This window comes from Rhipicephalus sanguineus, unplaced genomic scaffold, assembly GCF_013339695.2.
Source record: "Rhipicephalus sanguineus isolate Rsan-2018 unplaced genomic scaffold, BIME_Rsan_1.4 Seq304, whole genome shotgun sequence".
Taxonomy (NCBI): Eukaryota; Metazoa; Arthropoda; class Arachnida; order Ixodida; family Ixodidae; genus Rhipicephalus; species Rhipicephalus sanguineus.
In genome coordinates this window covers 65,115-79,971 of record NW_023614978.1, presented here as the reverse complement: position 1 = coordinate 79,971, position 14,857 = coordinate 65,115, and the positions used below count along the sequence as shown (strand labels likewise).

Below are 14,857 nucleotides of genomic sequence, written 5' to 3'. Positions count from 1 at the left end.
AGCAGTTTTGCTGCGATCGATTTTTGCCTGTTGTTCACTTTAATGCACGTAGTCTTAAAAAAAATTTCGATAGCATACATGCATTTTTGTCGTCATATCGCTTGAACTTTTCGTTCATTTGCGTCACTGAAACCTGGCTATCGCCTCACGACAAAAATATGTTCTGTTTCCCATCATACGTTCCCGAGTATTGTCATCGAGTGTCTGGTAGCTTTGGCGGTGCAGCTATATTCGTATCTGCATCTATTCCATATCAAAGAAGATATGATCTCAGCCTTTCCGTTGAGAATACCGAGTCCGTATGGATTGAAATTGCTAACCCATCTTTGCCATCGAGCGGTAATAAGACAATCATAGGCTGCATATATCGTTCACCGTCATCCTCTGTTCCCGATTTCTGTTCATCACTTTCTTCCATTTTCAATAAGTTGTCACTTGAAAATAAGAATGTCGTCATTCTAGGTGACATAAACATCAATCTTCTTGATATCAGCAGCTCAGCGTACTCTGATTACACTGCGTGCTTTCTAGGATTTGGCTATGAATCTCTAATCTCGGTTCCTACTAGATGTGTACTTGGTGCGTCCAGTTCTTTAATAGATCACATTTTATCAAATTTCATTCCATCAAACGACTGTGGCGTCCTCGAAGCCAGCTTAACTGACCACTACCCTGTATTTTGCCGATTTGAATGTGCCATACCTAATCAGCTAAGCTCTTTTCAAAAAAATATATTTGATAAAACGAATTTCGTCAAGCGTGTGGAAGCCATAGAATGGTCTTTTTTAAAACTACTTAGTGACCCTGAAGCTGCTTTTAATTCTTTTTCATCTGCCATCAAAAAGTGCATAGACGATTCGACCAGCTTTGTCAAATGTCGAAAGAATTTTCCGGCCCCTCACAACCCATGGCTAACAGCTGGCTTAATGAAGAGCTTGCGAAAGAAAGACAATTTATATAAAAAGTTAAAGAAACGGCCTTTCAATACTGCCCTGCGATTGCGATATAAAAAGTACTGCAACATACTTAACAAAGTCCTTGAAGAAGCTAAAAGAAATTATTATACGAACAGGATACATAATGCTGGTAATAACAGCAAAGATCAATGGAAAACAATTAATTCATTTCTAAACAGATCATTAAGCGAGCCAGCTATAACTGAATTACAGTCAACAGAGGGCGTTCTTAGAAATGCAGACGACATTGCGAACGCCCTCAACAAGTACTTCTGTGCTAACACTCCCCTCTTGCCTCAAGATTACCCGCCAACAATTAGGGAATGTCTCCAGTCATTTTACCTCTTTCCAACAGGCCCAGATGAGGTGGTGGAAATAATTAATCACATGAAAATAACAAGTGCTGGTCTCGATAACGTTCAGCCTATTCACCTGAAATGCATTTCTCACGTGATCTCGACCCCGTTAGCCTATGTCATTAACCTTATGTTTAAAACTGGCATCTTCCCATCGCAGCTTAAAAAGGCCAAGATAATTCCAGTCTTTAAAAAAGGCGATAGAACGTCTATTGTTAACTACCGACCTATTGCCATTCTTTCGTCGTACAGCAAAATCATAGAGAAGTGTATTGAAAAACGATTATCTAAATATCTAACTAAGTTTCGTATTTTATCCACTCAACAATTTGGTTTTCGTGCAGGCTATTCAACAGATTTCGCACTACTCTCCTTTACCGATTATATTAAACACACTCTTGACTCTGGTTGTTTTGCCGGAGCTCTCTTGATTGACCTCTCTAAGGCATTTGATTCTATAGTTCATAATATACTATTAGCTAAACTTAACTCAATAGGTGTCGTAGGTAGTGCGCAAGAGCTGATTAATAGCTACTTATCCAATAGACAGCAAGCTGTTTGTGTCTCTAACATCCTCTCCACTTTTAAATCTATTGACAAAGGTGTCCCGCAAGGTTCCATACTGGGTCCGCTTTTATTCTTAATCTATATTAATGACTTAACCTCAATTTTAACACACAGTCAACCTTTCTTGTACGCAGATGATACAACTATAGTAACTAAAGACAAGTCCATCGATGCGCTAACTAATAAATTGTCCTCTGACTTCTATAACATTCAGAATTGGTGCACAGCTAATGGTTTAACAATTAATACCAATAAAACACAGTTCATTGTCTTCCATTCCAGTCATAATGCTCTTTCACCTACACCCGCTATTACTATCAACGGCCACAGCCTTCTTAGTGCTACTAAGTGCACATTCTTGGGAGTAGTTCTAGATGCTCATCTCAAGTACCATCATCACATTTCACTTATAAGGCAGAGGATTGCTCATGGTATCAGAACATTAATTAAAGCACGACCATTCTTCTCCTTGCAGACTTTGCTTAAACTGTACTACGCCTTCATCCACAGTCATATCACGTACTGTATCACGTCATGGGCGAATACCTATCCATCTCATATCCTTCCACTTCAACGTCTCCAAAATCAAGCCATTCGCATCCTAACATTCAGTTCACCAATCACCTGCGCGTCCCCACTTTTCCAACAACATAGTGTACTAACAGTGTGTAATTTATTCAAATATAAATTGGGGATTCTTGTATTTAAATGTCTTAACGGTACCATAACAGCCAATGTTTTGGAGAAATTTCAATTGTCAAACTCTAATCCTACTAGGTTTGCCTCAAACAACAACTTTTTACTCCCACATGCACGCACTAACTACGGCAAACATACTACCATATTTGCAGCCATTCAGTTTTGGAACTCAATACCACTAAGCACTAAACAATTGTCATTACCAGCTTTTAAAAAAGAACTTAAACATATTATCTCGCAATCATAACTCATCTGTATTTCTATATCGGCGTTCTCTTACATTTAGAGCCATTACTGTGTTCATTATTTTTTCACATTTATTACTCATGCACATTGGAGTTATTTCAACAGCTATATATCATTCATTAACGTCATTATGTTCCCGATTTACTGCCATTTTTATTGTATGTTTCGTTCTTTTCATAGCTTTGTATAATTACTAGACGTTATTTTGTTACCATTTTGACTGGCATTTTTTATTGCATGTTTGCGTTGTCTTTATTACTATCAATAATTACTCAACGCTTTTTAGTTGCCATTTTGTTGTACTTATCAACATGTAATTTTCTGACAGGAGGTCCCCTTTCAGCCTTGTGCTATGGGACCTCCTTCTGTATATACTAACCCCCATGCGTGTATATTCTTTTGCGACAAATAAAGATTTTTTTGATTTGATTTGATTTGAATATGCGACTAACAGCGCAAAACAGGACAAGGGACCAGGAAGAAACACAGACGTGTGTTTCTTCCTTGTCCCGTGTCCTGTTTTGCGCTGTTAGCCGTCTCTTACTTATTTCAATTGCGGGTGTGTTCATCTTTCCATTGTTGTCCCTAAAACCCAAGGCTTCATGCAGGCTCGTGCCCAAACGTACACCTGGGTGGATACCTCCACATTCAATCAGAAAGTGCTCAGCCGTTTCCTTATCTTCCCCGCAGCATGTGCGTTGTTCTTCTTCTTTACTGAATCTCGCTTTATAACTGTGCGTTCTAAGGCAACCCGATCTGGCTTCAAACAGTAAAGCGCTTCCCCTTGAATTATTGTAAAATGCCTCCCTCCTTATTTCATCTTTGCCCTTTCGGTAATTACTCAAAGCCGGTTTTTTCTCCATAGCTGCCATCCAGTAAATCCTCTCTGACTTTCGCTTAACGTTCTTTGTTGACATATTGTTTACACTACCAGCCGTATATTTACTAGTGAACCTCCTTCCCTCGCCTCAAAACCTGCCCATACCATATTGCTCTTTACAGCCTCATTTGTCACCTTCCCCGTGAGCACCCAACGCGAGGCGTCCCACAGTCATTTGATTTACATCCATTCCCGATTGCACCTCTGCCCTCATGCACACCACTGAGTTCCCAAAAGTAAGCCCTGGAACTATTACACCTTTCCACAGACCTCCAAGCACCTCATACCTATTGTATCCCCACAATGCTCTGTGCTTCACAATTGCAGCATTCCTCTTTCTTTTTGCTGCCGAGGCTTTTTCCTGTACCTTCATGTACATGTCATCCTCATTTATTCATACTCCGGGGTACTTGTATTCCCTCACCCTCGGTATTTGTTGGCCCTGTATTGACTCCGCCTGATCACAAGGATCATTGAATACCATCAATCCACATTTTGTTACACTAAATCCTAGTCCTAGAGCTTCACCTTCCCTTCTGCATATATCTGCCAGCTGCTGTATATCATTTCGACTGTCAGCAAATGAGACGATATCGTCAGCATAAAATAATCATGGAAGCTTCTGCTCAATCATCATGCCACCCTGTTTGTGTGACAGATTAAAACCAATGTTGCTACCTACTAGCGCTTTTTCCATACTCACCATGTACAGCATGAATAACAGCGGGGACAAAGGACATCCCTGTCTCAGCCCTTTGCTAATATCAACGTTCTCTTTGCTACAAACTCCTTCCCATTCTATGCAAACTGTATTTTCTCGGTATATCTCCCTCAAAAGCTGTATACAGTCGTCGCCTGTGCCCATTTCTTTCACTATATCCCACAAATTTCCTGATTAACGTTGTCGTACGCACCAGTGATGTCTAGAAAAGCCACGTACAAGGGTCTATTTTCTATTTTAGATATTTCTATACACTGAGTGAGAACAAACAGGTGATCGTCTAACCGCCTGTCGACCTCGAAATTCATTCTGGAGTTCTCCCAAAATATCGTTATGTTCGCCTACATTTCTACTTTCATTTTACTGCTTGCATCGCCAACCTGTATAGCACCGATGTAATGGTTAGTGGTCTATACGAGCGAATCTTGTCCTTTTCCTCCCTTGCCTTATAGATTAAGTTCATTCTACTTTTTCGCCAACTGTCCGGTATTTGCCTGTCCTGTAAACCTTTTTCTACGGCTTTCAGCAGTGCTTCTTAGTGTTATGCCCTAGTTCGCTAATGAGGCTAACGGGAATCCCATCTAAACCCGCGGCAGTGCGCTTTGGAAATTTTCCTTCGGCCTTTTTACAGTTGAGATTCTCCAGTACTAGCTTTTCCTGGGTTGCTCTCATCCGCCACACTTTTACTCACCGGGGAATCCCCTGGGACGCTCTTTTCAAACAAATTGGCTGTTACTTTTCGGATGTAACCTAGCGCTTCGTACCCTTCCAATTGATTTCCTCCTTCATCTACAATATGTTGTTGCATTGTGACAGACTTCCTACCTAGTGGCTTTATGTGTCTCCAAAATATCCTAGTTGCGGCCTCCTTTTTTTCGTGAATCTCTGTCACCCAGCATTCACTTTCACCTTTAATTTTTGCCTCGACCATTTTCTGTACAATGGATTTTTTCTCTAAATATATTTCCCATGTTTTGTTGACTTCGTCCTGTGGCCGCTTCTCCTTTTTTGCCCTGCCCTTCTATGCTCCCGTGATGCTCCACGCCGCTTCCTGATCGCTTCCCGGATTTTCTTGTTCCCCGAACTTTTTGGCTACCTCTTTCCTTTCCAGCGAGTAGTTTTCTTCTCTCTCCCTATCTCTTTCGTCATTCGGTGTAACAGCTCACTATGCTCCCAGTCCTTGCCTGGTATTTTGCCCACTTCTTCCTCGAGTGTTGTGGCTATATTTATTAATTGTTTGTCATTTAAATACGAGGTGCCAGACCTTGATTCCATGCTCTTATTTCCAGTTTTATATCCCATTTGTAATGTTATTTATTTATGATCACTACCCAAGCTTTTAATCCCTTCCTCGTCTATTCTCATTTCTCTCAGTTTGTGGTAAATTCCTTCAGTCATGAGACAATAATCGGTACTTCATTGCTTGTTTCCGACTTCCCATGTGATCTGGCCATCACATTTAGGCCCCGTGTTAACTACCTCCAGACTATGTTGCTCGCAGAGATCTAGTAATAACTTCCCATTTGTGTCTGAATATCCGTCAAGGTCATGTATGTGGGCATTCATGTCCCCTAGAAGGATGATTTTGGCCCCATTACCAAATTCCTGAATATCCGCACTCATGCAATCCACTATCTCCCGATCCTTTTCTCTGCAGTTATTTCCCGTCCACAAGTAGGTCACCCCTAGCCACGTTTCCTTTCCACCTACTGTGCTCAAAACCCAGAGGTGCTCTGAACACGTCTGTTTCACTCTTACCCAATTAACGCCACGGTGAATTAGCAATCCTACACCCCCACCTTTCCTTTCTGATATGATCCTGTTGCACCCTTCCCAAACATAATTTTCAATATGTGGTGGCTCTTCCAAGTATCTAAGGTGTGTTGCTGTAACTGCATAAACGCCTATCTGTTATTTGTTTAACTGCTCCTCAATCTCTAACCATTTTGCCTTTTTTCTGCCACCCTGCATGTTTATGTAACTAATTGCAACACGCCCCCCTCTCCCTTTTTCCTTTACCTTTTTTCTGGTTTTTCGCAATACTACCTCTCAAAAAGTCCTGGTTGTTTTCCCTGTTACTAGCTACCCCGGACTTCGAAGGGCCCGCATGCCCCCCAAAAAAAGCTACTGCGCGTCCTGCCAGTCGCCAGCCCACCTCATGACCAAGCCTCTTATGGAAGTGAATTCTGTCTCTTTGGACACCGCCCCACTTGTGCACCTCCCTGTTTATATCCACTACCTCGAAACCCTTCTCTCGTCTAATTCGCCATATCTCTTTGTTTACGTCGACAACCGCTCTTTGCAAGTTGCCTTTGCGCACTGGTACTTCCGCTACTGTTTCTTTTGTTTCTACAGCGATATCTTGTGGGAAGCTGTGGAACTAAGTCACGGGCTCAAAAAAAAAAAAAACTAGAGCTCCGACGCCAGGAATCAAACCGATGACGATGCGGTAATGTTGCGCTTCGAACGTGAGCGATTAACTCACTCTGCCACGGATGACGCCTTGTCGCTGGTGATAAGGAAGGGTTTATCAATATACCACAAGCATTTGAAGGACCGCATTTCAAAAAAAACGCGTTAGAGAACAATGTTATGCCAATTGCGAAAAGTTGAGAATGGCTTCAATCGAAAGCTGAGTGTCAGAACTACATGTGATGTACTGACCAATAATATAACTTGCTTAGTTTTACCACAGTGAGTGTTTTTGTCTCGAAAAACAGGCCACATTTTTCGTCATTTCCATAGACTCCCATTGTACAATCTTTAACTGCTCTGGGAACAAAATTGACGCTTACTGCAACATGATCGCTGCAGTTTTCTCGTGCGTTTAGGTTCCCAGAAGCGCTTTGTGGTCTGCGTTTTTCAACATTCAACCTCTGTGCTTAATTTTTTGGGAAAAACTCGATAGTTCCTTTGCAAACGCGCTAGCTCCGCGCCGCACCCGCCAGGGGCGCTGGCTGTTATGTGTCCACAAAAGCTGAATATGTTAGAAGGATTGATTGTTGGGTGAGTTGGTAATTCATGATGAAAGCAAATACCGCGAAAAAACGTAAGACAAGACGAAGCGCTTGTGCTTGTGCTGTAGCCTTCTTCGTCTTGTCTTACGTTTTTTCGCGCTATTTGCTTTCATCTGAATATTTTCCCGTGCAGAATATCGCGCTGTTACCATTTCATAATGCAAAACCAACTAGCCCAAAGCTTCACTTTACTAAGGTTAAATGGAAGAGGAAAGAATGATACCTGAGGAGCCCGATACTGAAGCTACAACAATCCATCGACAAATACTAAGACGAGCTCAAGCAACTCACAACAGGCTGCGCCATCTTTCACGCCTATCACATTGGCTCAAGTTGAGTCGGCACTACTTTATACTTGAACGGTAACGTCTGTTCAGCCCCGCCACGGTGGTCTAGTGGTTATGGCGCTCGACTGCTGACCCGAAGGTCGCGGGATCAAATCCCGGCCGTGGCGGCTGCATTTTCGATGGAGGCGAAAATGTTTGAGGCCCGTGTACTTAGATTTAGGTGCACGTTAAAGAACCCCAGGTGGTCGAAATTTCCGGAGCCCTCCACTACGGCGTCTCTCATAATCATATCTTGGTTTTGGGACGTTAAACCCCAGATATTATTATTATTATTAGGTAACGTCTGTTCACACACACTGGTCAGTGTTGCACGAAGCGCGCGGCATATGCAGCTGTTTCTGTTTGTTTTTCGTACCACCACGAGTTAACTGGTTTAAGCTCTGAATGGTGGAATCACTTGGCATACTTCCTCTTTTTCTGGCACCAGCTGTTGCTTCCTCCCGGTGGCAACAAATGTAATTCTCAAAAGCTTTACGCAGGGAACAGGTGATCACGTATATCCCTGGAAGCAGTCTAGTAACATTTCGTGCTATTTAGTGCATTAACTCCAGGCTTGCATATAGTGCGCTACACCAGTAAATGATAGCACACATTGGGGAACATTAAGCGCCCCAGCTTTCAGTATTAGCTCCTGGCAAATACTGCTTTCGAAAATCGACTTTCAGACAGTCAATAACCGACTCTCAGTCAAGTGAATATAACGGTGACAAAACAGTTTTCCGCGCATCACTGGCATGCACTCTCTGGTATCGGGCTAGCAGACGACGCGCGAGCATCTCGATCAAATAGCCGCGAAAGACACATGCCTTCGAAATGGGCTGGCTGCCCAGAACGACAAGTGCTTCATGATTCCCGTTAACAAGTTTTCGTTATACTTTAAACAACGCAACTACAGCCGAAAACTGAACCATATAGCAGTTTCGAATGCAGCCACGGCATTCGTTTCCGCGAGCGACGACGGGTCTACTACGGTGGCGGCGCCCGGCGGCTAAAAGCCGCACTAACGCCGACGGTCGTTCCCATTGCGCTACGTTCCTTCGCCCAGGCACAGAAAGATAGAGGCACTGCCCTGGAACACCACTTTGCAGCACTCCTCCTAACACCAACCTAGCCATGAGAATATGCTTAGGAATGCTCTGAAACATTTTTCTGCATTTTGCTTGGAAGTATTCGATAAATGTTCTATTCTACTCGCACTCCAGTTTTCAGTATTCGAGTTTGCTTGGCATCCAGAATATTGCCATTCACACAGCTCTAGTGATAACACTAGAACAGTGGTTCTCAGCCATGGAGGTTTCGGGGACCCCTTGTGGACCGATGGAACTGATGAAGGAAGCTCCTTGCAGTGAGGGAAAAGATCTTAGCACAAAATGCAGCTTGAAATAGGTGCCTTTTATTTCTCCCTGGCAAACAGTGGTCAAACTAAAAGGCCGTGCCAATTCGATCTCAACAGCTTGTCAATAAGTTGTGCACTCTGCAGCCACATTCAACCGGTGTCGGGCTATGTTTGCTCTTGAAATATGCAAGCCTAGAAAATGTATGCCCACCAGCACGTCGTCGAAAGCTGCAACAAAAAGCTTTACAACCATCTCATGAAGAGCAGCTAACATAAGTCACCTTCGCTGCAATGACAAAATGTTATGCAGAGAAGCATATTAAAAATTAGAAGGGGCTGTGTCACGGGACATACTGTGCCTCCAAAATATGCGTTTTTTTTTTCTTTGCTCTTTTTTCGAGGGTGGGTTTTGAGGACCCCCAGAAATGGCTTCACGCAACCCCTGGGGTCCATGGAGCCCCATTCGAGAACCACTGCACTATAATGCACTGTGACGCATCTGTAAAAGCTGATGAAATTCGTTGCCAATCAAATTACCGATGTCCGATGACTGTGGTTGCCGCTATCAGTGTGTATTTCTTGCACTTTGACTGTTCGTTTCCTGAGTACAAGTTCGTCCAATAAAGAGTCTTGTCTTTAACAGCCCGACCGCCGCCTCGTTCACTGTCACAACCATGCGTCAGTATTGAGGTTCGACTCTATTGCCCTGCTGTGGTTTCTAGGGCGTTCGTCCCACGCCTTTTTCTTCGGGGGGTAACACTAGGTTTGCCCTCCTTCCGCAGCGGCAGCAGCCATGGCCAAGGCAGCCGAGGCATCGCACAACTCGGCCTACTACAACCCAGCCAACCCAGGTTCCATGTATGTGCCGGCCCCTCCGCCATCCTTTGACCAGGCCAGTGCCAGTGCACCACCGGTGAGCTTGAGTTTGGCTCAACAGTCATGGCTTGGACATGTCATGCATGTTACGACTTCAAGCAATCTCTAGTTGTTTCCTCCCTGCCCAGTCACGCTCTGTTTTGGTTCATATGTTTCTGACATAACTTCTCATCCTGCTTGAACATCAGGAATATTGAACTCATCCTGCTTGAACTTGAGGAAGATTGGGTTCACCCACAGAACTTATGAAAGCTAACCATATTGAACCACTCGAGATGAGAAGACACAAAAAGAGTGGATTTTCTTAAACTGCTCTACACGAACAATTCACCACTAGACTCATCTCTATATCTCTCACCCCTATTAACCAGACCCACATGCCACCATAGACAAGATGCATCAACACCTTACTTCGTGAGAACGAACATATTTAAGAATTCTTTTTTTCCCTCGTACTATAACCAAATGGAATTGTATAATCGAATCAACATCATAATCCTTATTATTATTGATTTGTTTTATATAGCGTTTTGCCAAACATATTGACTCTATTTCTCTAATATTGTTTTTATTTCCTTTGTTCTTTCCAACTTTTGCCAAACGTGTTCATTGTTGTACCATTTTATTGCCCTCCGTGCTTGGACTACGTGTCCGCAGTATTTGATAAATATAAATAAATAAATAATAAAAGTTGCTGTGTTACACTGTACATCACAGCAACTTGCAGTACAAGTGGAGAAGGTATATCTCATGTTAGGCATACTGCACATTATACCGTAAAGTTACCCCTGAAACTGACTGCTCTTTGATCCAAAACAACTTGTGTGCGATACACGCATGGTGTGAGCGATGGGAAATGAAACTGAATCTTAAGAAAATGGTGTGCATGAGGTTCTCCAGAGAAAGAAAGTTCAGGTGGATTTGAATACAGAATAAATTGCTCTCCAGTAAAAATGGCATTTGAATACAAATACCTAGGCTTTTGCTTTTGCCCTTTTCATCATGGAATTGGCACGTGCATTGTACCGTAGGTAAAGCTTGTCTGAGGTTGGGATTTTTACGACGAAATACACGTGCATTTCTGCCGTGAACCCAGGAGTTATTACATAGAGTATACGCAAGATCAGTGCTGGAATACGTGTGCTGTGTGTGGGACCTTTCAACAGCATCTAACAAAGAAAGATTAGAAAAAGTTCAGCCCATGCTGGCAAGGTATGTGTTAAATGTACCCATGTATAACAGACAGTTTTGTGCAACGGAATCTAAGGTGATACTAAAATGGAAGCCTCTGCAGCATCGAAGAGCGTCATTTAGACTGAAGCTATTACACAGCACATGTTATGTTCATACTTGGAACTCCTCACGACGTATACATTAACCGGCCTCACTACACATCAGCACACAACAATCACAAACACAAGATCAAAAATTGAAGAGCAGTACATGGTCTTTGAGCAGCTCTTCTTCACTAAACATAATGCGTACCCCTATTTTACCTGCAATATTTTTCACTTGACGCCTGGGCTCTCTGGCAACCAACCATATTATTGTGAATCTTTTTCTTGTAATTTCAGGAGGGACCACCGCCACCGTACTCCGAGGGTTCCAAGAAGACCAACTGAGGACAGGCAGCGCTGGGCCTCCTCCCGTGCACAGTAGCCCCCCTTTCTCCTTTGCCTGGATTAGTCTCTAACCTGTCTGCAAGTGCAGGGATGACATTCCCTTTCACACCCATAAAAATGGGGAAATAAACATGTGAGCGGAGAACACTTTATCTCTTGTTAATGTGCAGGGCAAAAGACGCTTGCGTATAGTACTCCAGTTCTCGCCAAGTTCACTGTGGTGTTTGGCATCATACGTTGCACGACTGACAGTGTAGCGTGTAGTCTGTTGAAGTGGTTCTGGTCATGTTTACAGATTATACTTGGCTGTATGGTTTTATGTAATAAAGATGTTTATGATAGTTTGACTGGACACATATTCTTTGTCTTTTGCTTCATATTGCCACCTGGTCTTAACAGTGAAGACCCAAGTTGGGCTGTTAAAGGAGTAACTCTAAAGATCCTGCGATACATTAGTTTATTCAGCATTATAGTTCCATGGTTGGGGCCGTTGCAAGTTCCCAGTTTGCATGCAAACATTTTGCCTGTGTTTCCTTAATTTTTAATGGACCAGGGGCAAGTAGTGGGATTTGTTCAATTTTTGTGGCACATACATTTCTGCCCGCACACGACGGGCAGTCATGCCATGTACAGCTTCCCTGTAAAATATATTTCTTGAGCGACAAGGGATGCGATGCGGGCTTGTTGGTCTTCAGCAGGTTTCTTTGTAGGGCCCTGTGTGCCTTTAATTTGGCCCCTCTTGTATGTGTGCTTGAATGATTCCGAGTCTGCACGACGTCACAGATCACCAAAATTGTGACGTCGCCATGGCGTCACATCACGTGACGTTACACGTTACGTCATCACATGGCATCGCCATTTGGTGAAAGGTGGGCTGGGTCGATCACGGCCCACCTTTCACGAAAAAGAAGAAATAATGTCCCCTTCGGAACGCTTGTATCTTCGGAACGCTTGTATAAACACTTCCGATGACATCCTCTTGACCAACTCTAGTTGTACAGCTCTTGTTACTGCACACGTAAATATCGCAATGTAGAACATCGTAATTTTGCTGCTTTTCTCCACTCGAGCATTAAGCGGTCTAGTGAAGTCTATACCATGTCGAATGGCCTTGTCTTTGTTATCCTGTCAGCTGGAAGTGGTGCCGTTTCTTGCGTCATTGGTTGGGAATTAAACTTCCTGCACGTGATGCATTTTTTATAACGTATTTTACAATCTGTCGGCCCCGAACAATCCAAAACTTCATCCCTAAATGTGTCAATGTTGATGCAACACCACCGTGCATGGTAACTTGATGCGCATGTAGTACTAAGAGTTCTGAAAATCAACTTTCTCTTGGCAGAACAATGGGATGCTTTTCATCAAAGCTTAAATCACTCCATTGAAGCCTCCCTTCCACTCTTGGACGCCTTGATTGTCTTCGAAGATGTCCATGCTGTAAAGTTTCATCTTGTCGTTTATTCATGTCACTTCGTTTGTAACGTCTTCTGCTCCTGCTTTAACAGTACCTACTCTGCCTTGTCCAATTCTTCTCCTGTTAGCGAACCTGTTTTCGCTTCTCTTCCTAGATTTCCAATGTATCGCATCACCCACGCTGTAACTCGCAATGCCTTTTTATACGATGCGAACCTGTTTACACAAATTATTTTTTCTTGACTCATGGTGGTATTTAGGCTTGCCACGATCTCTTCGTTGTGTTCATTGTCACCATTGACCGATTCTAGCTTGATGTCATAATCAGGCCTTTGTTTTTCGTTCCTGATCCACGTGGGGCCTTTCCACCATAATTCACTGTTCAGTAAATGTTTCTTCTTCACGCCCCTTGTCATCAAATCTGCAGGATTTTCATCACTTTTAACATAACCCCATTGACTCCCTTTTCACTTGTTCTTGATTTCTGGTGCTTGGTTGTGAACAAACAGATCTTGCGTCTTGCTTGACTTGATCCAGCAAAACACGATTTGAGAGTCAGTCCAGAATTTCACGCTTGCTTTCCTGATGAAATTCTCAGTTATATGACTGACCAATCGGACTGATACTGTGGTGGCCAACAACTCCATTCTTGCCAGTGTAATCTTTTTAATTAGAGCGACTCTACCTTTTGCCATGAGTAAACTGGCTTCATTGCTTCCACCTGAGTATTCTGTTACAAGGTATGCTGGTGCTCCGTACGCCATTGGGCTTGCATCTGAAAAAACGTGTACAGTTGATGCTTTCACCTCAGCTTGCTTGTAGTCGTAGCACCTGTTAATAGTGAAGTTATCCAGATGCTGAAGCTCCTCTGCCCAATCCTTCCACGCTGATCGGTGCTGGCTTGGTAACGGGTCGTCCCATTTTAGGTTTTCTATCCAAATCTTATGCATCAGCATCTTTGCTCTAACAGAAAATGCTGTCAAAAAACCTAAAGGGTCGTATAGCCTTGCCGTAGCTTGCAAAACCTGACGTTTTGAAAGTTGTCTTGAATGCACGTCCTGTTGCCACGTAGTGTCTAGGAAGCTCAGCACGTCGTCGATGAAATTCCATTTCAATCCCAAAACCTTGATTTGTTCCTCTTTTCTGATTCTTCTATCTAAATCTTTAAATTCTTTAAATTCATTCCTGCACCACGAAAAATGTCTCTTGCTTCTTTGTACAGTTTAGCAGCTGTCGAGTATTCGTTGGCTCCTAGTAAGACGTCGTCGACGTAAATTCCTTTCTGGAGTTGCGCCACAACTGCCTGATATTTTTCTTCGAAGTCATCCAAGTGTCGATGAATTGTGGCCGCTAGAAGAAAGCTACTTGGTGTAGTGCCGAAAGTTACTCTCGTCATCCTCCATGTTATTATCTCCGGGCTTGGCATAAATTTGCTGGGTATTTCTTCCCACCACAGAAATCTCAGTGTCTCTCGGTCATTTTCTTTTATCGCTATCTGCAGGAACGCTTTTTCCACATCTAATGACATGGCAATCCTGTGTTGTCGAAAGTTCATTAGCAAAGTTGTGATGTCGGTGTTAAGGTTTGGCCCATTTTCCAAGTTGTCATTCAATGATTCCCCTGGGTTCTGACTTGACGATGCATCACATACGATCTGTATCTTTGTCGTTGTTCTTTCTTTCTTGATCACAGCCTTATGCGGCATATAATAGACAAATTTGTTCTGTATGTCTGATCCGGCAGCTTCTTCGACGTTTTCTGCTATTTCTTTCTAGAAGTATTCTCGGAAAGCTTTGTCGTAGGCTTAAAGGTCATCGCAAT

General features: G+C 43.0%; 1 protein-coding gene across 1 annotated transcript in view; it reads left to right on the top strand.

Moving 5' to 3' along the window:
• The window catches only part of LOC119376978 (WW domain-binding protein 2-like), a 152,083-nt gene extending 140,108 nt beyond the window's left edge, over nucleotides 1-11,975 (top strand). Inside the window, 2 exon segments of the mRNA XM_037646630.2 lie at nucleotides 9,908-10,038; nucleotides 11,576-11,975. Coding sequence (XP_037502558.1) covers nucleotides 9,908-10,038; nucleotides 11,576-11,623 — 179 coding nt within the window. The 3' untranslated portion in view covers nucleotides 11,624-11,975.
• The last annotated feature ends 2,882 nt before the right edge of the window (nucleotides 11,976-14,857 follow it).